Source organism: Periplaneta americana, chromosome 3 (genome assembly GCF_040183065.1).
Source record: "Periplaneta americana isolate PAMFEO1 chromosome 3, P.americana_PAMFEO1_priV1, whole genome shotgun sequence".
Taxonomy (NCBI): domain Eukaryota; kingdom Metazoa; phylum Arthropoda; class Insecta; order Blattodea; family Blattidae; genus Periplaneta; species Periplaneta americana.
This window is the reverse complement of record NC_091119.1, coordinates 156,174,059-156,201,707: the sequence shown is the minus strand read 5'-3', so window position 1 is coordinate 156,201,707 and position 27,649 is coordinate 156,174,059. Positions and strand designations below refer to the sequence as shown.

At 36.2% G+C, this 27,649-nt stretch overlaps 1 protein-coding gene across 7 annotated transcripts in view; it reads left to right on the top strand.

Moving 5' to 3' along the window:
• Nhe3 (Na[+]/H[+] hydrogen exchanger 3) overlaps window positions 1–27,649 on the top strand; it is a 109,251-nt gene that overhangs the window by 21,372 nt on the left and 60,230 nt on the right. For all 7 annotated transcript variants that reach the window (XM_069822064.1, XM_069822069.1, XM_069822063.1 and 4 more), the window contains exons 2-10: window positions 10,002–10,306; window positions 17,196–17,272; window positions 17,843–18,052; window positions 18,856–19,000; window positions 20,077–20,182; window positions 20,291–20,493; window positions 23,631–23,742; window positions 24,406–24,559; window positions 24,723–24,774. In XM_069822064.1, coding sequence (XP_069678165.1) covers window positions 10,002–10,306; window positions 17,196–17,272; window positions 17,843–18,052; window positions 18,856–19,000; window positions 20,077–20,182; window positions 20,291–20,493; window positions 23,631–23,742; window positions 24,406–24,559; window positions 24,723–24,774 — 1,364 coding nt within the window. The remainder of the gene's footprint in view (window positions 1–10,001; window positions 10,307–17,195; window positions 17,273–17,842; window positions 18,053–18,855; window positions 19,001–20,076; window positions 20,183–20,290; window positions 20,494–23,630; window positions 23,743–24,405; window positions 24,560–24,722; window positions 24,775–27,649) is intronic.

Genomic DNA, 27,649 nt, shown 5'->3' with positions numbered 1-27,649 from the left:
TTATTTTGGTTAACGGCTTCAGCAATTTTCTTTCCCTAATGGTGCCGCAAGAATTTATGAGATCGTGTTGCGTTGTTGTGAGAGAAGAGTTTTGGGGGCATTTTTAAGGTGACTATACAGAATCTGATTACCGCCATCAACGCGATATTTAAGAATCTTCTGAAATTACCTTCGTTACTTTTCTCTTAATGTAATATTTTGTCGGCCACTCAAAATAATAATTGTTTTTACTATTGGGACAAGTTTAATTCTGTTTTCGCGCACTGTTTGTAACACTTCATTATTCAATTGAGAACGTTTTCTACCTTACATTCAAACACTCGTTTAAAGATTTCACATTTTAAGATCTCAGTTTTATGACAACTGCTCTCTGAATGTCCCCTATATATTCCATAGACCTTTTTCAATTTTCTTACAGATTTCGTAAATTCTGTAAAGTGACTTTGCCTCGCCCTTCTTCTTTAGGTCCAAATAAAACGCATACGTGACATAATGATTCTTCATCCTTCTTACTGTAAGACAATCATGGAAATTTTCTAAGCCACGTATTTTTCGTCTGGAACTCACGGATTTGTTAGAGCTTTGTATTTTATCTCGTTACTGCATATTTATTTTTCCACTGAGCAACCGATACCTAGTATATTATGAGTCGTTGAACTAATGCTATCACTTTCACCGCCCATAACAGATTCCACTGTTGCGGTATTAATAGGTCTATACTTTTCTTCATCTGTACTGCATTTTTCTCTCACTTCACCACACGGATTCTTAACGAATTGTAAGATTTTTGTTTTCATCACACGGCTTCTTGACAAATTGTAAGATTTTTGTTTGGAACTTAAGTTTCGACATTTTATAATTTCTTATAAAATGACTATGCTTACGTACAAATGGCTTTAAGGAACCTGGAGGTTCATTGCCGCCCTCACATAAGGCCGACATCGGTCCCTATCCTGAGCAAGATTAATTCAGTCTCTACCATCATATCTCACCTCTCTCAAATCCATTTTAATATTATCCTTCCGTCTTCGTCTTGGCCTCCCCAAAGGTCTTTTTCCCGTCAGGTATTTCAATTAACACTTTCTACGCATTATGTCAGGTGAACAATACAGTGCGTGCAGTTCTGTGTTGTGTAACTTTCTCCATTCTCTTGTAACTTCATCCCTCTTACCCCCAAATATTTTCCTAAACAACTTATTCTCGAACACCTTTAACTTCTGTTCCTTTCTTAAAGTAAGAATCCAAGTTTCACAACCATACAGAACACCGGTAATATAATTGTTTTATAAATTCTAACTTTCAGGTTTTTTAAGTGCAGACTGGATGATAAAAGCTTCTCAACTGAATAAAAACAGGCATTTCCCATATTTATTCTGCGTTTAATTTCCTTTTGAGTGTCATTTATGTTTGTTACTGTTACTCCAAGGTACTTGAATTTTTCCACCTTTTCAAACGATAAATTTCCAATTTTTATATTTCCTTGTCGTACTATATTCTGGTTACGAGACATAATCATATATTTTGTTTTTTCGAGGTTTACTTCCAAACCTATCTCCTTGCTCTCCATGTAATATTTCCATGTTTTTTCCATTAGTTTGTGGATTTTCTCCAAATATATTCACGTCATCCGCATAGACAAGCAGCTGATGTAACCCGTTCAATTCCAAACCCTCTCTGTTATTCTGGACTTTCCTAATGGGATATTCTAGATCTAGAGCAATAACTATGCTATATTATATAATTTACCTGTACGAACTGATCACTTGACGTCTCAATTCGGAAGTTGAATGTACTGGCTACTATGAAGTACGATAACGTAGCTACAGTGTGGTAGGGGTAGATACCGTCAGCTTTCCGTTCCGAAATCCGAGCTATTGCTAAACCTCGTGATAGCGGCCCCTAAGGAATGCAATCATCTACCTCCACAGCTGTGGAGTAACGGTTAGCGCGTCTGGCCGCGAAACCAGGTGGCCCGGTTCGAATCCCGGTCGGGGCAAGTTACCTGTTGAGTTTTTTTTTTCTGGAGTTTTCCCTCAATTCAATATGAGCAAATGCTGGGTAATTGTCGGTGATGGACCCCAGACTCATTTCACAGGCATTATCACCTTCATCTTATTCAGACGCTAAATAACCCGAGATTTTGATAAAGCGTCGTAAAATAACCCACTGAAAGAAACGTGATCTACTCACTGCGAGCTGGAAAGGCAGTTCCTATACGAAAGCAAAACAGCAAAATAATATGAAGTTTAGAGTACGAAGAAATCATATAAGAAGAGAAGTATGAATTAAAAAATATCAATGTTTTGTTACCTTTTAAATTTAAAAAAAATCTTTGAAATAATATGGGGGGGGGGTCCTATAGCTTCCTGGACCTCCCCCTTTTATCCGCGCCTGCTGCAAGGAATTTAGTTACACTTATATGCCTACAGGGGCAGAGGACAAATGGTAAGCTCATCGTCTGAAACGCCATCTAGTAAGCCTATGCGACTAAGATATTACTAGTACGTCAGAGAAAAGAAATTTGATCCTGAGGACCTAATTTAGGTTTAGAGATCTTTAACGTGCCGGAAAACTCCGACACGAGAAACGCGGATAAAATTCCCTCCCGGAGGACTTTTGCGCCCTGAAAACTCCGACTCCAGCCGGGTTTGAACTCGCAATCCTTGCGTCTAGAGGAGACTGCTTTACCATTTGACCACTGGGGGGCGACTCAACGTTGCAGTAGCAGCTACTGCGGGGAATTGCTATATCGTACAAGAGGTCAGATCTACGGGACTCGCATGGTGAACATTCTACAGAGGAAATAACCACGAGAATTCTAGGATTTGCGCCGACGCTCGAGTGTTATGGTGGTATAGTACTATTATAAAATAAGAACTCGTGCTCGAAAACTTCAAATATATGCGATAAGACGTCAGCGGCTTCGAGTTCGCCTGGAGTGTAGATAACACCTCGTGCACATGAACCATGAGTGCTGCCATTCATATACAGTAATACCACAATCTAGTATAAATATGTACAGTCTTAGAAAAAAAGTTTTGTCCCTGGAGTGTAGATAACACCTTGTGCACATGAACTATGAGTGCTGCCATTCATATACAGTAATAGTCTAGTATATACAGTCACGAAGCTTGAGTTGTGAGGGTACTAGGAACAATAGACTGTGCAAGTACTATTTCGCATTGTCTGTGATGAGGCGATAGTAGCGATCCTAGTGGTTAGCAACTATCTATGGATGCATATTTACTACGTATTGACCTTCGTGACTGTATATACTAGACTGTGGTAATACCACAGTCTAGCATAAATATGTACAGTCTTAGAAAAAGTTTTATCCCACAGATACTTTAAGTCCCAGATAGGAGGCAGTGCGCATGATCAGAGGACGAGCGACCTGGTTCACAAGAGAACGACTAGTTGAGGTATGTCGTATGTCTGTTCATGCGCACTGCCTCCTTTCTGGGACATAAAAAGTATCTGTGCAACAAAACGCTTTTCTAAGATTGTACAGATACGGAATTAAAATTTGGAGTGAGTCTTGAGGGAGTCCACTTGTATTTAGGCAACAATTTCACACGACTGTCCACGAGTAGTATATATACAGGGGCTCTTGTATACTGCACATGTGCAGTGTGTTGTAAGCGAAACTTATACAATAAGGGAGCGCGAAATTTTATTTCCGTATCTGTACTAGATTGTGGTATTACAAGAAACTGCTACGGTTTCGGAATCACAGAGTTTGATAATACAATTTCGGTTGAAAATACATTATCTACGTCAAGTTTTTACTTCTTCCTCTACGCCTGAAATTATTTTTATCGAAATCAGAAACGTCTTCTGAAAAACGAGAACTTTGTATTTTCATTCACTTCAATTAAAAGACAAAAAGTTCATATCCATCAAGTCAGTCTTAAATTAAATAGGCCTTGCTTATTGACCGGAGCGATCTGTGACATCACAAGCAGTTACCGATGAAATTATCGGGTGAATTTATTGCAGAATTCAACAGCAAGATTTCTTTGATGAGAATCGATAGATTTCGTCGATATCAAGAACGGTTTCGATGAGCTCCGATGAATTTTTAGCTGAATTTAAGAACTGCAGATGTATTATATCTCTGTTGGTAACTGCTGTTGAGTTTGAGGAGGCTTACCTTGGTCGTGGGCATCAGAGTACTAAAAAACAAAATAAAATATATCTGGTTGCCTTCATTACTGACAAATACAGTGACGTTACACAGAAACAGAGATATAATTCGAGATCTGTACTAGTTTAAAGTGCTATGTCATTTATGACCTATCAGTTAATAGAAAACGATATGTATATTTTGCTTTGCTCTGCTTGTGTATATATCGTAAACTTTTGTTCGAAACTGTCGTCAAAATCAAGATTTCAAAAGCATATCTTCCTCTTGTTAGCCAACTCCAGCAACATAGCCGCCCTCACGCAGCGCACCTGACCTCTGTACATGATTATTGCAGTTTATTTTTCATGGGAAAACACGACAATGCTGACGAAGTCTGGCGCCAGTCAGTGGCGTCGTCGGTAATAGGTTTAGTATCACAAAATAATATCAATAAGTCACGCTTTGTCTGTGGTAATGTTCAGTGACACGTATTTAGCATTATATGACACACAAGTCGAATTTGCCACTATTTGAGCCACAAAGGAGGACAGTTTTATTTACTTTATTTGTAGTCTTCTTATCAGCGTATCAAATCCTGTGGATTATATTACAAGTTTCTATGTTATTTGATAGACCTTGAATTCTATTTCAGGCAGATCTTGTAAAATTTAATGTGAATAAAGGATCTATGACGTATTTCCCATTACGTATTTTGAAGCCATTATTGTATACAACACTCGTCAAAACAGAATTATCTAGTATAATGAAAGCAAACCAGAAATGAGCATAAATCTAAAGTTACTTGCAGGCTCCAGGCACGTCTCTAAAACGAGTTTTGTCTATTGAATTCTAGAGAATCCAAGTTTTTTTTTCCTCTGTGAAAACATTATGTTAAGGAAATTACAGTCATCTCCTTGTAATTGTATATTACAGGTCGTCATGTACAAGGAAATTGTATTGCTTATTGCTTTAGACTGGTACTCGAGGAAAACCAACTTGCAAGGCGCAGTCTTTAAGTTGAGTACGCATCAGTTGCAACTTTTACAAAATCGATCAGGCTAGGCGAGTGGCTGAGTTACATTAATAGTTGCATGAGATCCTGCAATCGAATCATGATGGTTACATTATTTATATTTACTTATTTATTTGGCTTTTACTGTTCAATAATCTTAATTTTACAACTATATCCATATTATTATTATACTGATCAACTCATGTTTTAATCGGTTATTTAATAACGCCGTCACCGAGCCTATGGCTCAGCACTAGCCCTCTGATCTTCCTCCATTCTCGCATTCGCGTTAAATTCCCAATTTGGTCGTGATGGAATTTGTGGTAGATATGTTGCAGATATGTTTTTCTCGGTGCACTGTCGTTTCATTATTTCATTACACCAGCACACTTTACTTCGTCCTCAATTTCATCTATCATTTGCAGTATAGTAAAAAACAGGGTTAGATAAAGTGTTGGGGATGGCATGGGTTCCCGACGATAAAGGATTTAAGGCTTGGGACTCTAGGCACTGGGGTTTGTTTGTTACTTGTCTGGGGATGGGACGTGGCTCTGGGAGGATGGTCTGCCTGTCAGCATTGGATTCACGAATGCTATCTGTAGAACTTTGATAACTTATATGCACGAGTACATACATATACATACACATACAATAGTTTCGTATCATTGTTGTGTGACTCAAACATCTGTAATTTTTTTGTTTTGTTTTGTTTTTTTCAATAGCCCGTTGTACAATATGCTGTCTTTTTGGCAGCCTGTTAATACAGGAAGCTGTTACCGTTTCGATTTTTTTTTTTTGGTCAACTATCCGAAAGACAGGTCTGAACCTCACAAGCGATACCAACATGGCACCACTTATGAGGCAACTAGTCCAGGAGATAATGGGGTAAGGTGGCCGGCCAGTTCCTTTCCCACTATCGTTTCGATAAATAAATTATATATAGGGCGCACATTGAGCCAGTGAGTGCCTATACCGAGGCCGTTGTAACCTTGCACCTGACAGCTTTGCCTGATGTTGATAGCGAGAGATGCGATGCTGCCACAATGATCACTACACAACAGCTGATGTAACTTACACGGAGTTCGCTATTCTACTCTATTGACAACTTAAATATTATATTTAGGCCTGCATTATATATATTAGGGCCTATTATGTTAATTCTATAATTTTTATTATAATTAATAATTATTATAGAACTTTATATAGTTATATGACCGAGCGGACTGGCGGCGTGGTAGAGGGCTGGCCTTGCATTCGAGAGGTCCGGGGTTCGATCCCAGAGGTCGGCAATCCTGAGATTTTTCATGGTTTCCTGAATTATTTCCAGGCAAATGTACCTCTTGAAAGTCCGGCCTATCTTATGTGTGAGTGAATGCTGTGTTAATGTCTTAAATGTTAGTGTTGTATCGGAGGTGGCCTTGGCATTGAGCTGATCCTTCATCCGGGGAGGCCCTCCATGCCCTTGTATGTGGTCAAAAAAGTATGTATGTGATCCAATAGATTAATTCCTTTCCCGTCAGGTCGCGGCCCTATAAGGCCTGTGTGGCGTGGGTCGTATAAATGAACCTAAAAGGGAGAGGTTAAACTAAGGTAAAGAAAGAAATAGTTATACGAATTTTAATTATATACATTTTCCTTCAAATTAATGCAAATAATCAAGCACATTATAAACATTATAATGAAAATGTAATGGAGGGACGCTCGTATACGGGCAGATTCCTTCTTCTGGTCGTAAAATTTACGAGTCCTTCGCACAAATTCACTCTCTTGAATATTTAATGTTACGCCTTTACACAAAGAATTCTCACTGCCTGAGTTATCATTCTAACGACGCTTTTTTGCGACATTTCACAGCAGAGCTACAAATTAGTTATGACTTTGTAACACTCACAAATTACGCACGTGGTAGTAACGTCATGTAACACAGCGTATAGCAAACTGACAACACAGCCTCTGCATATTACAAATGCTACGTTCTGATTGATTGTGTAGCTCAATAGGATACAGCATTCTTAAACTTTTTTCGTAGGAAGGGTTGCCAACGTATATAAGAACTGTCAAGTGCAAGGTTACAGTTGCCGGGTATAGGTGCATGGATCCGGCCCCTGGAAAGCCATGCCACGTAAACATCACCATACAAACTGCGAAGTTATGTAACGGTGAAATTGATAGCGAAATGCTATTTAGACGAGATAACTGAGGATTCAACATGAGATTACCTGTCGTTCGTACTACAGTTGGGAAAAACTTCGGAAAATATAAAACCAGGAGATCAGCCCAAAGACCCGAGCTTAGCCTCTGGTCACGAATCCACTTGGTTACCCTTGTGCAACGCAGGTTGCTGTTCCCTACTTGTTGAAACCATGATAGGTTTGATATGTGTAAAAAAATGTGTTCATGTTATTATTTTATCGATTCACACATAATTGAGGCGTTCCCTGGAATAACAACTTTATGTACGTTATGTCGTTTTACCGTATCCAGCCATGTATTGAATCCTTAATAATACATCTCCCTCCTGACAAGATATTATTTCCCTCCAACGAACACAGTGCCTTTTAGAAATTGTATATCGTTTTACGCAGTGCTCTTATATCAGATCTAAAATGTTTGAGCTTTGTATCTCAAATTCAAGAATTTATAGTTAGGTTCTTGTTCCAGAGAACGCCTCAGTTATTTAGGCCTTACTCTCATGTGCAATAGTAATACAACAGTTTTCCTTTTTTTTTTTTTTTTTTTTTTTCCTCCAGTGGTATTTGACTTTCGCGTCTTTCATTCGGTGTCCCCTTCTAGGAGAAACACTCCGTAATTCGTAGACTTTTTGCCTCATAGTGTTTCCCTTAATACAAATGAGAAATGGTCTTTAGAATACCAGTGTGATGATTATGGTGATTAATGAAGTAATGGTGGGATCTTGGTATGCGAAAATCTATCACCTACACCCATCTCTATCCACGATAAATTCCACTTTGTCCCACCGGGATTCAAACTCGGGTTACCAGCGTGAAAAGCTAACGTTCTATCCTATTGGCTAACTTTACGTAAAAACAATAATTAAGCTAAAGGATGAATTCGAATTAGAAGGATTCGTTCTTAATACGTTATGCATCCTTGTCTACAACATAAGCTCCTAAGCTAGGCTGAATGATGAATTATAAGCTCAGGAGAGGGGGGGAACTGTGACAATAAAATTTCTTACATCATTATAAAGTACAATGGTAAGACGATTCAAGCCATTAGATAAGCTATTTGGATTAGTTCTAAAACATTTTCAACTGGATTTTTAAATAATGTAAAGTAATAAATTGCTAAATTTAACATTAAGGTACAGGAGTGGCAAAAAAAAAAACTGGACCGACCCTTGTAGCTGATTTCAGAGCCTTGTTCACTCCAGAGCACGATAGACTGGTAACCTAAGACTTTCGTGGTTCGAATCCTGCTTGGGAAGGAAACTTTTTTATGTTCCTTATTCAAATTTATTCCCAATACTTTTCGATTGCAGCGATAATTTACTACTTAATTAACTTATTAGTTCCAGAACATGAATTTTACCAGCAATCGAAAAGTATTGGGAATAAATTTGAATAAGGAACAAAAAAAAGTTTCCTTCCCAGGCAGGATTCGAACCACGAAAGTCTTAGTTACCAGTCTATCGTGTTCTGGAGTGAACAAGGCTCTGAAATCAGCTACAAGGGTCGTCTGGTTTTTTTTTTTTTTGCCACTACTGTATCTTCCAATTAAAGGAATATGTTGCTGCTAGCTCCTTCATGGTAACGTTTAATGTTAATTCAATTGTATCATTTTTATCTCACAATGGTGAAAATTCTATGATAACTTACAAATGATACCCATTAACCTGTCCACACTTGTGGAGTAATGGTTAACGCGTCTGGCCGCGAAACCAGGTGGCCCGGGTTCAATTCCATGTCAGGGCAAGTTACCTGGTTGAGGTTTTTTCCGGAGTTTTCCCTCAATCCAATATGAGCAAATGCTGGGTAACCTTCGGTGCTGGACCCCACCCGACTCATTTCACCGGCATTATCACCTTCATCTCATTCAAACGCTAAATAACCTGAGCTGTTGATAAAGCGTCGTAAAATAACCTACTAAAATAAAAAATTAACCCATTAGCCTATTAGAGAAAATGGATCTGAAACAATACACTAAACACAATTTTAGCTAATATTAATTTTCCTTGTTACCAGAGTTCATTTTTATGAAAATTTATTTTCGAAAAATTTGAGAAAGTGGTGACATTACTCACAATTTTCTATTCAATAGCAATTGAATTTTCGTGTATATACAATACTATACATGAAGCCCTAATGTACCATTAATATATTTTAACAACTTCTCTTATACGCATACTACTCCATTATCTCCAGGCATAGTTGCCTTACTGAATTCTCAGCAACAATTAAACAATGCATACAAAATTGGGGAACGACTTTACCATGCTTGACATGAGAAAGTTGTTGCTTAGTCAACTGTCTGAAAACAGGTTGGAGTATCATAAGTGATACTGATAAGACATTTCGTGTGTAATCCAATAAACATGAGTTCATGAACTGTAATATGATACAGATAACTGAATTACTGAAAAATATGTAAAACGTGTGAGAAAGTATGGGTCATCTGTACTCACTTTTATTGTCTTTTTTTTCGAAATTTTCTTAAGTGTCTTCTATAGAAATTCATCTTTAACACACATATTCTTTACTTATTTATTTTACTTCCCGTAAAAATATTTTGGTTCCATATAATATTTGTAGATTCTATTCATAGTTTAATAATTTTGTCGTTCCATGTAACTGGATTACAGTTATTTATGTACTTAATGATATATTTTGTTTCTTGATGTAGGTCTTATTGTTGGAGCACTGATTCGCTATGCTGGGAGCAAGACCCCAGTTCTCCATATGTCTGTCGTACCAGAAAAAGACAGCAAGTACAACTTGTCATTGCCACCAGACACACTGTGGCTCCGGTTCCCCAACAAAGGTGGCAGTCCCCCTTTACCCAACAAGACTTACGCGTATGCTTTTCGAGAAGAGATTGTTGATGTCGAGGACAATGAAATGGATTTAAAAGCAACATTTGATCCAGAAATATTTTTCAATATCATATTGCCACCAATTATTTTTCATGCTGGATACAGCTTGAAACGGGTAAGTGTTAATTGTTGGGAAATGAATGACTTGCATGAATTAGCTTCAGTTTGACGAGCTGCGATTATCTGAATTAGTTCCTCTCTTGTACGTTGTTGCTCAATAAAATTCATACCTACATGAAGAGAATTGCAATTCAATTAAGAAATGTCTGCAAGGAATTGACATACGGTAGTGAATTTATAGGAGTGAGAACTACTAACTTCAGTTAATCAAACAGCTCATGGTGTTAGTGTAGATATTACATCCACTTTGACTCTGATTCGAAATTGTTCTTACATCTACTGTTGCATTATATGCTCCATGTCCCAAAATTAGTTGCGTAACATCCAAAATTTATTTATATTTAACCTTTAGATGCTGGAAGACTAATACCACTATTGCACGCAAACTTACTGTATAACTCTTAAGAAGGAGTTCGTATACTGCATAATCAGATAAATTCGTGTTGGATTCATTAGCTGAGCGGTTTAAGGTGCACAAGATATGTCTGGCCAGCATATTGTGCCTAAGATCGCAGGTTCGCATCCTGGCCACTGCAGTGAATTGAGTCTGTGGTAAAGGATGGGGAGGACCCATGTAAAACAATCGGTGTAATGGTATGCATGGAAGCTGATGGGGTTTCAGTTAACCTGCAGTTGAAATGATTTTGCCCCTTTTTTATTTAAAAAAAATTACAAAAAAAAAATAATTATTTTAATCAAGTGCATTGTCCTTAATATTACATAAAATTAAAGAATATCAACGTATTTTATATATAATATACAATTTATAACATATTATATTACGTCATGACCGTAATACTAGCTGTACCACTGTAATGGTACCTCAGCTCTTAAAGGTGAAAGATAAATTAGAACAGTTACATAAATGGGTTGAAAGGAATATATTTCTTATGTACTGGGTGAACCATAAGTAATGTAATTAATCTCAGGAGGTTATTATTTGGGATATTTAAAACAAAAAAGTTTAATACAATTTTGCTTGTTTTTTCTTTCTTTTCGAAATAAACATTGTTTTATATGAAACATTTCATAGTGTGTTTTGGGAAAGCCATTGATTTAATTTGGCTGGACTGATGTAATGGTCGTATTTAAAAAAAAAATTCCATAATATTAAAATACGGTAGTAGAATTAAACATTTTTGTTAATGAAATAAACATTGAGTTGGATTAACAGGTTTGTTAGTTCTGCAAATAATTGCGGACCACATTAAATTCAACTGGGACCTTGTACACTTTTAATCTACTGTTGTTCCCTGCATTGTAGACCACGGTTATACAGGGATGATAAGTTTTTGTAACTCTTCTAGAAGGTTTCTTATACCTAAATGTTTCCATAAAACTTTCGTTCTTATCAGAAACTTGCATGCTAAAGCTTAGTAACCTATTTTCTGCATTGCACAAGAAAAGATATGCTGACAAGATAGAAGTATTTGTTTGTTTGTTGTCATTCTTCATGCCTGTTTCATAACTCTGTGTCGTTTGCGAATATTAATGTTTTCTGTTACACATACCATTACATAAATAATTCTAAAAGTGAAAAAGAATATTAAAATCTTGAAGTTAGAGTTCATTGTAATATGTTCATATACATATTTCATTATTTTAAGTTACGATTTATTGTCATAACTAAAGTGCAGTTAGAGAACAAAACGGGTTAGACATGATGCGATGCGAGCTGTAGCAACACAGTCAGTGCATACTAACACCGAGGGACAACGTACACAGATCCACCCTCTATCATAACTATAAATATGATATCTGTTGTAATAATTGCATTGTACCTTATGATTTTATTATGAGTAGCATGTGCATTAGTTGATTTTAAGAGTATTTTTTAAAATAATTTTCTTTCATATGGAACAATTATTTACAATGAATCTCACTTTTGAGCATAAGGGTGATAAATTTACAGTGTACTAAATTTATGAATGTACGTAATAGCAAAATACTGTCCCCACAAAGGAAAATGTCGTTGAAATAAAATAATTTATTTACTTGTACAATGAATGACGTTGTCAGCTTTGCATGTGGGTATTTTTCTCTTGAAGTGTGTAATATATCTCTGTAGAATGAGAATAAATGTATAATTTTTATGGTCTGGTGATATACTACTGTCACAATCTCGTTTCTCAATCCTTGAGGTGAAATGAAGGACAGAGGGAAATGTGCTAATTAAAGGATAAGTAGACATTTGCTAGTTATAAGTTAACATTAACCTTAATTTGACGTTTTGGATTGTAAATTAACCAAGTCTCTGTACGTGTATACTCTGCATCATTCACTCAAGCATCCCCATCCAGGAATGACGTGTCAAAGCTGTACTTCTTTTTGCGACCAGTTTAAGGTTACGGCTGCTGCATTATGGACAGCAAACTACATAATAACATATGATGATGATGATAAATTGAACAATAGTATAATGTTGGTAAGGGAAACAGGAGTATTCCGTGAAAACTACCACGTAGTACTATCTCTGTTCACCACAAATTCCACCTTGACCTACCGGGATTCGAACCCATGTTACCAGCGTGGAAAATCGACACAAATAGAATATTATCATTATCAACCCTTTTTCGCAATTCTAGCACTTTGTGGTCTTCATACTTTCAGGGTTATGTAGAATATCGTTTTGTAATGTGTATTGTTGCCATTGAAGATGTGTTCGATATATTTATTGCAATTTGTGTCGTTTTAGATGTAATTACAGTACACATCATAATAGTGCTGGGAGTAAAACAGTATTGAATTTTTTGCTACATATTTCAAGCTCATAGAAATAATTGGTCCATTACTTAACAAGTTGTTTGTTGGCATATTTCCAAATTTCACATAGTATTATGTAGTCTTTCCTTATGTATATTTTTCAGTCCCCCCCCCCCCCCCCCCGGAAAACAGAAGAGATTATTTGAATAGCTATTTTATCTGCATAGTGGTGGAAATGTTTTTAGAGTCTTGATTATAAAGCACACTTGAGCTTCTTCCTACTGAAGATATAGACTAGCCTCTAGAAGTATTTAATTTTACCATGGAGGAACTCAAATATTTCTTCAATTCAGTAATAAAGTTGACGAGTCTTTCTAATGAGATAATAATGATATTGGCTGTTGATAAAACACACTGTGGTAGAATTACGTAAATATATATTTATAAATTAGATAGAATCATAAAATGCAGTTAATTTTATTACTTAATTTTACCTATAGGCTTCACTTCCTTAATTATCAACAACTAAAACCTATTTAATTTTAGCAAATATGCCACTGCAACGATAATGGAAGGGTTTGGTGCAAGAGGGGGCTAATTCAATTTAACCACATTCCTCAGGAGAGAGAATTAAGTACCTCCCTCTTGTGCCAAACACGTAAGTGAGGTCAGTTTCAATCTCTTGTAACATGCTAAATTTCCAGTGGGTCTTCCTCGTTCTTGTACCAAACATGCAGCTAATATTTCCCTATATATTCACAGAAGAAATGCAATTTTGTCAGTTTTTGAGTTACCTTGCTCTTGCACCAAGCCCTTCAGTTGTTCTTATCACATTTTCCAGAACAAATGTACATAAGTTCACACAGCCTCCTATGAAATGTGCACCCGAAGGATAATGCAGCTAGAAAGTTATGCTAACCAGTCTCCCTTATCTTGCGTCAAGGTCAAAGAGGTATTAGAGTATCTTTGTATGTGTGGACATTGGATTTTTAATTTTACCTTAAACTTCATTAGTTATTCGATTTAATGATAGTAGTAAATTATAAACAGAAAGTGAAACAGATACTCAGTTTTTGCACGTTTTGAAAATATTAACATAGTGCCTTAATGCTCTTTTAAATATTTTCTAGTACAATCAATAATATGAACGTGAGTTGGTAGTTGGGGATTCATGGGTTTATTTCCTTCCTTGTTGCATGACTCATCACGTAATGCATCTAATATTAATCTTTCTTCATATGCAAACACAAATTTCCGGGAAAAATTAATTTCCTTAATTTTTTTCCTTGTAAAGTTAGAGTATTTGTTTAAATACATTGTGGTGGTGGCAGCGGTGGCACTCCTGCTGCAGTTGCTGTTGCTATCTAATGATGAGTTCTTGGTAATACAGTCACACACAATGGGTTTAGGGTAAAGGGCTGGACATCACTTGTTTAAATATTAACTACAATCTTAAATGAATAAACATGATGCTTAATTTGTTGATAAAATTCTGTACCTCAGAGCAAAAAAGATGGTAGTCCAATTTTACTGATTTTGATATAAGCACTTCATTTTGATCAGAATTTCTTCCTCTATCAGATGTAAAAAGATGGAAGTGCACAAAATCCGCATTATGCAAATCAAGCTTTCAGGTATAACTCCCTGTAAAGTTGCTTTGAATAATTTCGAGGGAAAAATTGTTCTGGAGCCGGCATCGAACCCAGGACCTTTGGTTAAATGTTCTAACGCTCTACCAACTGAGCTACCCGAGAAATCTACCAGACACCGATCCAATTTTTCCCTCTATATCCACAGACCTCAAAGTGGGTTGACAACCGTCAAGCAACCAACATTGAGTGCACACTAATTCTGTGTGACTTAAATTGTGGTTTTCTGTTAACGAACAGTGACGTGTATTATGCAAATCAAGCTTTCAGGTATAACTCCCTGTAAAGTTGATTTGAATAATTTCGAGGGAAAAATTGTTCCGGAGCCGGGCATCGAACCCGGGACCTTTGGTTAAATGTACAAACACTCTACCAACTGAGCTACCCAGAACTCTACCAGACAATGTTGGTTGCTTGACGGTTGTCAGCCCACTTTGAGGTCTGTGGATATAGAGGAAAAATTGGATCAGTGTCTGGTAGAGTTCCTGTGTAGCTCAGTTGGTAGAGCATTGGTATGTTTAACCAAAGGTCCAGGGTTCGATGCTTGGTTCCGGAACAATTTTTCCCTCAAAATTATTCAAAATCCGTATTCTTTTTAAATTCATATGTCAAAGGATGGAAGGACCATTACTCTTCATATAGGCCTACTTGCTTTGGGGTTTTTGATTTCCTGAGAAGTTATGTTTTTGTGACTTCCATCCATTTCACTCTGAGGTACACAATTGTCATGTATTCACTACTCAGCTTTGCTCGTTAGTGCTGTTGTTCTTGAAAGAATCCAAAATATTTTAATATTTAAGTTTTATGTACTGCAGACATGTATTAAATTTTATATTTCTGTTCTTTGTGTATTTCACTGCTGACACAGGAGACATAATCAATATTACAATTTTCATTTGATCATTAGCTAGTTAATCTCTAATGAATAAAATATAATAGGCCTAAGCTTACACAGGCAAGTCAGTAAGTTACAAATTGAAGTAGTAACCTACTTTTTTAATGAGGTATCTGAAGCTATCCGACAATTGATCAAATTTTTATTTTAAGATAAATTATTGAGAAAACATATGAACAAAATATTGAAACCCATCACTTGTTTGTTGATTTTTCAACGGCATATGACAGTATCAATAAAGCTGAACTCTATAATGCAATGGTAGAGCTGAACATTCCGAAGAAGCTGGTGAGACTAATTAAAGCATGTATGGATGACAGTCAGTGTCAAATAAAGATCCAATCTGAACTATCAGATTTATTTCAAACAACTAAAGGTCTAAGGCAGGGCGACTCACTAGCCTGTCTTTTATCTAATGTGGCCCTTGAAAAAGTGATAAGGGATGCAGATATACAAACTAGAAATACAATACTCTACAAATCATCCCAAATATTGGCTTATGCTGATGATATAGATATCATTGGTCGATCTGAGGAGAATGTTAAGAGAACATTTACTGCTTTAGAAACAGCAGCCCAAAAAATGGGGCTGAAAATTAACGAACAGAAGACTTAAGTACATGATTGTTGGATGCAAAAAACAAAAAAGAGACGTGATAACAACAACCCATCTAAAAATTAATCAATATAAATTTCAGAGGGTCTCTAGTTTTGTATATCTGGGCTCACTAACCAATGACACTAATGATATTAGCGAAGAAATAGATTGAAGAATTCAAAGTGCTAATAAAGCATATTTTGGATTATTGAGGCACTTTAAGTCAAGACTCCTTACAAGGGAAACAAAATGCAATATTTATAACGTTCTGGTAAAACCTGTATTAACATATGGCAGTGAAACGTCGACCCTTTCAAAGACTAATATGTCAAGATTGAGATCTTTTGAAACAAAAATTTTAAGGAAGATATATGGCCCAATATGTGATAATGGAGAATGGCGAATAAGATACAACTTTGAACTTTACCAACTATATAAGTCCCCTGATGTGGTTACAGTTATTAAAATATCAAGATTACGATGGGCAGAACATGTGCAAAGGATGGCAGATCATGAGATACCCAAGAAAGTTATGGGGAATAAATTTGAAGGAAAAAGGAGTGTACGACGACCAAGACTGCGATGGATGGATAGATGGAGTGTTGGAGGATTTAAAGAAAGTGGGAATTAAAGGATGGTGGTTGGTTGCCAGGGACAGAGATACATGGAAGAGAGTTCTAAGGGAGGCCGAGGCTCAAATTGGGCTGTAGCGTCGATGATGATGATGATGATGATGATGATGATGATGATGATGATCTGAAGCTATCACTGCTGGATGGCAGTATTACAAATTGGTTTCATGCTTAATAAAATTTCAAAATGTCAGTGTACGCCTACTGGAGTTAAAACATATATGAAATACATAATGTAACATTTGGCATTTCAGGCTCCTTTCTTATACATAGATTTATAAATGTTAAAATTTATATAATTAAATAGTTAATTTCTATGGCATGCACAACATCTATCCAGTTCTGTGTTTGCTGACTTTCGATGTTCTAATTTCAGATAATTGTTATCTATTTTCTTTCTCTCTTTAGAAATACTTCTTCCGCAATCTTGGTGCTATTCTAACATACGCATTGATCGGCACAACCATCTCATCATTTGTTGTGGGGTAAGAATTTTTATTTGAAATCTAATACTATTACAGATTAATTATATTTTGTTCATCAGTGTTCGCAGAAATACTCATTCCTCATTTCAAGATATACCAGCATAAACAAAACTGGCTTTGTTAATATGGAATTCTGTTAACTAAAGATACAATATGTTATACATTTCAATCTTCTGTGAAACATTTTGTTAGAGAAAGTGAATACTCTGATTCAATGAAAACATTGTTTTGAGAACAATATAGTAACATTACTATTAAATTTCTTATTTGAACAATCAACTTATGACTTTACTCATTATTATAATAGGGATATAATTGAAGAAGAGTTATAAGTAAAAATTAATAAAAAGATATATAGTTTTAAAAGTATAAAGGAAAAGAGAAAAAATAAAAATTTACATTGAAGCAAATAAATGCTTTGAAATAGTGTACGAAAGAAATGTTTCCATGTAGATTTAAGATGTAAGAGTTACTCCTGAATTGCTGGAGTCTAGTGAATTACGTCATTCTGTACTGCGGTATCAATTAAATTACGCGAGTTGTTTAGATGGCTTCTTTATTTGTCTGCAGAGCCCTGATGTATGGCTTTATCCACCTGATGCCAAACCTGAAAGGAAGCTTCACTTTCTTGGATACACTTTATTTTGGTGCACTGATTTCTTCTACGGATCCACTCACAATCTTGGCCATTTTTCATGATCTGCATGTAGATGTTAACTTGTATGCTCTCGTATTTGGAGAGAGTGTCCTCAATGATGCTGTTGCCATAGTGCTCAGTGGGTAAGTTTTATAAAATAAGGGAAGATCCAAAAAGGAGTAATAAAGTTTGTTTTTTATATTACAGATGTTTTTTCAAATGGTTAGACCTACATATTTTTTTTCTAGATTTTGTATTTGTGTTTGTACTTAGGCCTTTAATTTTTCACAAACTAATGATGTTTGTATTACTGCTGCTGCTGCTGCTCATTTTCATTATCATTCTCATTCTCCCTATCACGTATTAAGCCTGGTGACCTGTTACGGTCTCACTCCATTGTTTCAGTGGACAACCCAAAGATCTTGTTCCTAATGGGTGGTAATTTAGTGTTTGGCGTGGTATTCTTATTCTAGGCATCCTGAGTGTATGAGATTTCCATTTCTGTCCATAATTTTGAATTTTGTCTAAAATTGGGTCAATATTTTGAATTCTGTTGTCATCCCATAAAATATAGTGTTGCCTATAACCTAACAACTAGGGATAAGAGACATGCCCAGTATATGTATATATGAAATTCTATTACAATTTGTAAGAGAATTTTCTATATTTTACTCTATATATGATGTTAACTTCTTAAAATGTTAAATATGTTTATGAAATTGTAAACTTCTGCAATTATTGTACTATTGTCTATGTAATGTATGTATGTATTTATTCATTCACACTCCAAATGGGTAAATACCCGGTGGCAGTGGTAACTAATTACACTCAATAGACAATTAGGGTGACAATGTAAGTGACAATATCTTCCTAAACAAGTAAAACCCAGAATGACTAATGAGTGTAATATAACTGTGAAATTTTAAAAATTATGTTCATGTCTTAGGTCAATACAGAATTATGGAGAGCGGTACCAGTCTGGATCAGGAGGTTTCGAAACCCAAGCCTTCTTCCGGGCACTGGGTGACTTCTTTGGTATCTTCACACTTTCTCTTCTGATTGGAGCACTGATGGGTTGTTTAACTGCTATTATATCCTTTAACAACAATATGAAGAACTTGGTAACAAAATTGCTGTTTGTATATCTTCATAGAGATTTATATTATTCGATATACAGAGTGGAAGTAATTAACTGTGCATATTTTAATATGTAATTTTTTGGATATAGTATACCAAAAAATTTTAATACTGTATCAGTCTCAAATGAACACTTTTCTCAGAAAAAATAATGTTCCCCTAAATGCTGTTTTACTTGATAAGTACTATCACTACGATTCTGATTTTTCCCTAATCACAGAGAAATTGATAAGTAATGATTTATCCCTTGCAGTTTTTCAATAGAGGACAGTTTTCGTATAAATTAAATAAACAGACTAACACATATCATTCTTTCATAGAATCAGGAAGTCTACTGCAATTCAGAACTTACAGAGATAGATGTGGGAGCATGGGGAAAGCATTGGTTCCTCTTCCACAGTCCACAGATGTTGAATGACGTCTCCGTGACTCATCTAAACCATGTGGCGGATTACAACAAACTCGTGCTCATGGAAAAAATAACGAAAGTATTTCCGACCACAATAATTATAACAATAAACTGTTCACATAAGACAATATGCTTTGTGATTATTTTGAATAGAGAAGGATTCATTTTCCCCATTGCTCTTTAAACTAGTACTTTCCGACCGATATTGCTTCGAATTCCACGTCTAGACAGTGAATACAAATCTTCTGTACCTTGTCATGTGGATGATGCGTGGCCTTGGGGGAAGGGATGAATGACGTAGTCCAGCTCGTGACGTATGCTACAATTGGAACACAGTTCTGCATTAGACTGTGACACTGTGACACAAATTATTATTATTATTATTATTATTATTATTATTATTATTATTATTATTTTGCCACATTAATGTCATTATCTTCAGTAAACATCAGTTTACGCATTGGTTTCGTGATTGATTCACAGATACTTTGTTTCGGCAGTTGCGCGTAATGCATAATTAAAAAAAAATGGCGTGAGATTGTGCTTTACTCCATAAGTTAATTTGTGTTTCATATTTTTGTGCTTGAATTTGTTGAAAGTTTTCCCTTAACAGTTTCTTACTTGACGAAGTTCACACATGTGCGGGATTTTCCATTGCTTGAATCAGCACTGTTCGTGCTTATGTCGTACAGTACGTTCCTTATAGCTGAGGCGTCGGAACTTACAGGTAAATCCACAAATATTATGCAGTTTGCATGTCTGTGACATAATCACACAGATAACATATCTGAATGTTTTTGTTGTTCATAATCACAACATATATTTAATTTTACAGGTGTAGTGGCGGTGCTGTTCTGTGGAATTTGCCAGGCTCACTATACGTATAATAATTTGTCAGCAGACTCCAGGTCGCGGACCAAGAAACTTTTTGAACTACTAAATTTCTTAGCAGAAAACTTCATTTTCTCATACATAGGAGTTTCTATGTTTACATTTCCTAAGCATCATTTTGATTTAGGTTTCATCCTTGCAGGATTTGTATCCTTAATGTGCTAAAATATTTCATTATGTGCATGTGTAAATCTTTCAAAATGTATGTTGAAGTAAATGTGTCTTTGTTATGCTTATATTATACATGTATACATATATTCTAATGCAATTATTACTGACTGAGGTGCCGTGTCCCCCTAAGGATCTGAAGAGCAGTTAATGGGAGCCTTGAAAAAAATATTTAAAAGTTGTTCTATGAAAATTTAAAACATTTTGCGCTAAATAAAATTTAATTAAATCATTTTCTTTTTAAATTGATACCAAATTTCACATTACTGTGTTCTACACTAGGTATATTCTACTCTGCACCTTAGACCATCAAAAAGGTTGGAAAACATTGTTATAGTACTTATAATATATGTACAGATTTTATTGTTGGTACATTCCTATGTACAATTGTACAGCAAATATAAATGTCGAAGATCAGCCCAGAAATTTAAGAAAACTAGTGTCATGAACATATCAATTCCTCTGTTATGTTGTGACTGACATTGTTTGTTTATAGTTTATTTTATTGAATGATTACTTAAGAGACATGCGTGAATGAAATCATTTACTGTGCCCCAAAAAGTGACATTTTTGTTTTCATTTAGAAATGTCATGGTTTAAGTGGATTGTGTGAATGTTATGTCTTTCAGACTGACTTTTGTATTATTTAATTGCTTATGCAGAAATTCATCCAAGCATAACGAGAGGAATTTACAACCAGAAATAATCAATCCTATTGGAGACGTGCCCCCATGTATTGTGGGTCCCCATCATCACGGCATGGCACATCCTCAGGTTGCAGATAGGGGAGACAGGTACCAGATATGGAGGGTAGCTGCGAATATATTGAATAAGCACTCGTGGACAGCCGATAAGGGCGATTCTCCAACTTGGGGGTTGGGCAAAGGGCTAACAACCCATCACCATAAAAAACAGCTTGTTACGAAACCACACAATAAGCCTCGGACATTACATTCTTCACCTGACATGAATCCAGATGTTTGAGATGGACAGGGCATGTAGCACGTATAGGCGAATCCAGAAATGCATATAGAGCTTTAGTTAGGAGACTAGAGAGAAAAAGACCTTTGGGGAGGCCGAGAAATAGATGAGAGGATAATATTTAAAATGGATTTGAGGGAGGTGGAATATGATGGTAGAGACTAAATTAATCTTGCTCAGGATAGGGACTGATGGCAGGCTTATGTGAGGGTGACAATGAACCTCCGGGTTCCTTAAAAACCATAAGTAAGTAAGTACACTAGTCGCTTGGAAATTGAAAGCATAGCTGCCGTTAGTTGACGTCTGTAAAACAGTGTGTGTATATGCGAGCATCTACTATAATACGTACATAACATCATTCCTAGTTCAAATAAAGGTTTAAACACTAATCTTTTTTTGTTTAATAGCTATAGTGGCGAGGGAGGGGGTATTGTTTCCAAATCGACTGTACGGCACCGGGAAGGGTTCTTTTTTGTGAGGTTGAACATCATTTAAAAAAATTATCCAAAATAGTTAATTTTCGATAGACTCGTTTCTTATGAAAGACCCTGTATATTACAACAGTGGAATAAGCTAAATTTAGTTACAATCTTTTAATATAAAATTTTGCTACGAGCGTGTTCTTAAAGTAAGTTCCAAAAAGGTGTAGTAAGTAAACAGGAAGATATTTACAAACCATTTTTGTTGCATTGAATTCCCTACACTTCAATTACTTGTCAACATAATCTCCACCATTATTGAGGCATTTATCGAGCCATGGCACAAGTCTTTCTATCCCCTCATTGTAGAATTCGCCTGCCTGCGATGCGAACCACTCCCGCACTGCTGTTTTCACTTCATCATCGCCATCAAAACGTTGACCACCTAGGAACTTCATGAGGTGCAGGAAGAGATGAAAGTCACTCGGAGCCAAATCCGGGCTGTAGAGGGGATGGTCAATTTGTTCCCAGCCAAATTTCGAGATGGGATTTTGGGTGTCGTGACCATCAAAACATTGACCACCGAGGAACTTCTTGAGGTGCAAAAAGAGATGAAAGTCACTCGGAGCCAAATCCAGGCTGTAGGGGGATGGTCAATTTGTTCCTGTCCTCATAATTTTTTCATCGACAGCATGCACCAAATCGTCATTGATCAAAGATGGCTGACTGGCTGCTCATCATGCACAGAGACGCGGCCCTCGTTGAACTTCCTAACCCATCTCCTGACCATTCCATCACTAATGGCATCATCACCATACACCTCACAAAGTTGACGATGAATGTCAGCTGGTTTGATGTTTCTCGCATTCAAGAAACAGATAACAGACCACATCTCACAGTCGGCGGGGTGCTTGATCACTTTAAACATTTCAACTGATTACAACTAACCACACACACACACGGACTGAAGCTCTGAAACTGCATGCACAGCTTGCCTGAGGACTGAAGAAGAAAACATGCATGTGCAAAATAACAATTGCAGCGATGCGACGGCTATAATTGAAAACGGAACTTACTTTAAAAACACGCCTCGTAGATAACATTAGAATTGTTTTTATATTTCAACCAATTACGTTTAGTTTGTTACTGACAAATTTCACGTTTTCTCATATGTGAATGAGGATAAAGTGTTGAAAACAACATTGAACAACATGAAAATTTTCCACCTTAATGCAAATATTTTAACACACTATTTACGAAAACATATTGCAAGCAGTATTGTTACAATGGACTGTGATTCCTCTTATAATGCTTGTTAAATTATGAGAATTTTAGTAATGTAATGTAAAGGAATGGAATTATATTGACTTGTCAGATTTGTATGTATCGAAGAGTTTCAGATGTGGGAAAGTATAACTCAAATAAGCCAGCATGCTTCGTGATATTCATGCAGTATGACAACATATGCATAATACAACTCCTTTCTTGCAATGCGGGCAGTATTAAAGCTTGGGCAAATGTCTCATGTTTGCCCATCCCTGGTCTAATTGATCAATAGGATATATTATAAGTTTTATTTTTTTAAACTGAAAACTGTATACAGCTTATAATGAAATACAGGTTTGTGTATCTTCATTATGTTGAATATACATACAACTGTGGATTTCGCGTGAATGTTTTCATAGTTTTCTGTGATTTTCCTTAACTCTTGTTCAGTTCTGTGCTATGCTGGGACGTGCAGTCAATATTTATCCCTTATCATTCCTACTGAATTTAGGTCGCAAGCCCCAGATACCTCTCAACTTTCAGCATATGTTATTCTTTGCTGGTAAGTATATTTTAATTAATTAATTAATTAATTAATATCGTAAGAATATTTCTGTGTTCTTCACAGGTTTCTTCAACCAAAAGATACACTCCTTCCTCTGTGGTGGTTTCTCTGCTAACTTCAGCTTGAAAATGTTTAGACAATCCATTACTATTTAAATACCAACTTGTCCACACCTGTGGAGTAACGGTCAGCACGTCTGGCTGCGAAACCAGTGGCCCGGGTTCGAATCCCGTTCGGGGTAAGTTACCTGGTTGAGGTTTTTTCCGGGGTTTTCCCTCAACCCAGTACGAGCAAATGCTGGGTAACTTTCGGTGCTGGACCCCGGACTCATTTCACCAGCATTATCACCTTCATTTCATTCAGACGCTAAATAACCTAGATGTTGATACAGCGTCGTAAAATAACCCAATAAAAAAAATACCAACTTCCAGTTACACACTTAAAATTTTGAGATAGTCTTCTATTGCATATTGTCGAAGTGTCGTAATTTTTGACACTGTTGTTCTTCTCACATATGTTCCCCCCCCCCCCCCCCCACTGGATATCATGTCTTATAAAAATTACATTTGTACGTAACTTAATGAACTACAATTTATATGTGGTTAACATTAATATAAGTTGGGCCAGTTGTAGAGAAATAGTGAAAATTTCTGATTTCAGGTTTACGTGGTGCCATGTCATTTGCTCTGGCTATTCGGAACACAGTGTCAGATGCAAGGCAGGCAATGTTAACAACTACTTCGTTAGTTGTTATTTGGACTGTGATAGTGCATGGAGGTGCGACAATGCAGCTCCTCACGTGGTTCAAAATACCGTAAGGATCACTTTGTTGTGTTTTTCATTGAATTACCTTCAGTAGGTGAATAATTTGGTAATGTTTCTGGAATTGTAATCTTTGCAATTGAAATTTTCTTAACTGATACTTCGACTTTGTGTAAGTTTCAATTTAATATTGTTAAAGGTTTGGTTTTTTCCAGAGTTGGAGTGGAAGAGGAGGTAGAGATGCTGCCATATGCGGGAGTCAGAAGTGTAAGTATTGCTTTACAAGTATACACAAAGCAGATACACTGGCAATGTGACTGTTTTTACTGGTCTTGAAAAAGTGCTAATAAGAAGTCTGCATGAGAAACTTCACTAGGCAGTGTTTTACATGTTATATTTTGAATTCCTTAGTTTGTTCTGTCTTTCTAGGAAAGTGGGTGAATTAATTAATATCTTGCTTGTGGCTCACTCATAAACAGAATGTAGCATTAACTGCACAGTGTTACTTGTGTATCTGAATGTTGATTTTATAGACATAATTTTACAGATACGTAACTTCATTCCCTTGTATAATAATAGTACATTATGCATCGAGCCTATAATGGTAGTAATTAAGACGCAAGTATGATCATTTATGAAATGAGTGCAAGCGAGAATCTTAATTACCATTATAGGCAAGTTTCATACGACTTTTTATGCTCGACCATATTTCTAACTTGAAAGTATTCAAAATTATGGTTATGTGCGAACTGACCTGAATTGTGAGATGTGCGCAGACGCGAAAGTATTGATTTTTTCCGAGGCCGAATTTCATTGACCTTGGCACAGAATAAGATGAAAATGATTTAGAATTGAAAAACGAGATGACAAATTGAATTTATTTGAATATTATTTACAATTAACTCTATTATAGTAACAGAACATAACCTTCTGCGACAGTATTGGATTTCCAGCCTCCGTGACTTTTCGCTAATTCTCTTTCGATTGCATATCCGAGAATAATCAATACTTGCGGTTTTATAATGGTACAAAGCTGACTTGACATTGGCTGAACACCTGTAAGCTGACTTGTCATTGGCTGAACACCTGTACTTTAATGAGTAGGTGTACTTTAATGACATACATTAAAGGACTGCTACCAGGTGTATAATTACTACATTTCGGCATGGTCGAGCATAAACCATGTTTAAACATTTACCAGAGCTTAAACATTTTATACTTAGGCAAAAAAATTATCATTTTTGTCATGTCCCTCGACCCCACGAGAAGAAATATATCTTTGTAATGATGAAAGTGAACAGATTCAGGTTTGGGATATGTAGACTTTTTTTTATAACTTATTGTGTGAAAATTGATTATTTTAGAGGTTCTCTAAGCTGATATAGATATAATTTTATCTATTTAAAGTTCAGAAATTGTTGATGCCCTCATAATAATACTAATTTATAATCAGTAATCTAAACAACATTAGGATAGCAAAGTTCTCGATACAGATACAATTGGTTGCAGTTTTGAATTCAGCCTAGAGTAATTTTATGAGTACAAAATGCATTAGATGCTGTAAATTGTTTGGCTTGGAAAGTGCTGAGGAAATATTTTGTGAATGAATGTAACGTGTACAGTTCTGAATTAATAATGTGATACAAATGATAAGAGATCATATTTATTAATCCCACAATTAAAAGAGATGTAAGGTTTACTATTTTAAATTGTATTTGATTTTTTAATCGTACTTGTTCTGACAGAACAGTACAAAAGTAATGTAGTTTGATGGGAAGTATTTTATTTAATACAGAGTGACTATAAAATGGTTTTTATTGAAATAAACGAAAAATTAATTAAATAAACCAAAATTGGATATGCTCAAAGAGGCACTTTAATGATCAACTCTTAACACTTCTCTTTATTCATTATCATCAGACAACTCAAAAACTCAACCAATGGAAATATCTAGTACTCAGTTTTACAGGAGGCTGAGTGGGTCCTTGGGCCATTTGAAATTTTGATGAGAAAAATCCACCACCACCCAGGATTGAACTCGAAACTTCCAGCCCATAGCTAGTTGCTCTTTCAACTGAGCTACTTGCTGCCAAATCTGTCTAATTCTTCACGAAAAATATTTTGCAATATCTGTGGAATTATTTTCCCAACTGTCTTTGCAATGTGATGTTTTAGTCTTTGTGAATATGTAATTCTTGTTTCATAAACGTGTCCCTCGCAAAATAATCCATCAGTGTTAAATCCGAGCATCCTGCTACCTAGAGTCTGTCCTTATTCCTCCTAATCAAGCAGTTTGGAAAAATAGTCTGAACATGGCTGCGTATACTACCTGATCAAAAGTATTGAGACATTTAACCAAAATCATTTTCAGATTTTCCTCTCGACACTCTCCTAGGTAATGGACTTCAATAAGAAGTGGATCCATCCTTTGTCTTTATGACAGCTGTAATTCTAGCAGAAAGACAACACAGTAGGAGTCTGAATGTCTCTGGAATAATGACAGGTCATTCTTCTTGCAGGGTGGGACGCTGGGATATGGAGCGAAATCTATGTTCTAATTCATCCAGAGGTGTTCTGTGGGATCGAAATAGGGACTCTGGGCTAGCCAGTTTATTTCCTGAACTTTGTCTCGAAATCATTTCCCTACAGACCATACTTCATGGCATGGAGCATTGTTATGCTGGTACAAACAGTGGTCATCACCAAATTGGTCCTCTGTGGTAGACAGTAAATAACCAGTCAGAATGTTCTCATAACTTGCGGTGTCTAGATTGCCATTCAGTTTTACGAGAGGAAAAACTGCCCCATACTCTAATGCCAACTCCTCCAAATTTTACTGTTGGCACAATACAGGCTGGCAGTTCCCCTGGAATTTGCCACACTCAAGTCCTTCCAATGGACTGTCACAACGTATATGCGACTCTCACTAAAAAATCACTGATTTTCAATGTCCCATTGTCCAGAGGTGGTGCTCCTTACACTACTTCAGGCGACACTTAGCTTTCATCGAGAAAATGTTTGGTTTACGGGCAGCTGCTTGGCCATGATAACCCACTTTCCTCAACTCACTACGAATATATTCGAGTGTAGGCTATCACAGCCGGTGTCAATAGGAGAAAAGTTTTCCGGGCTAGGAGGCCAT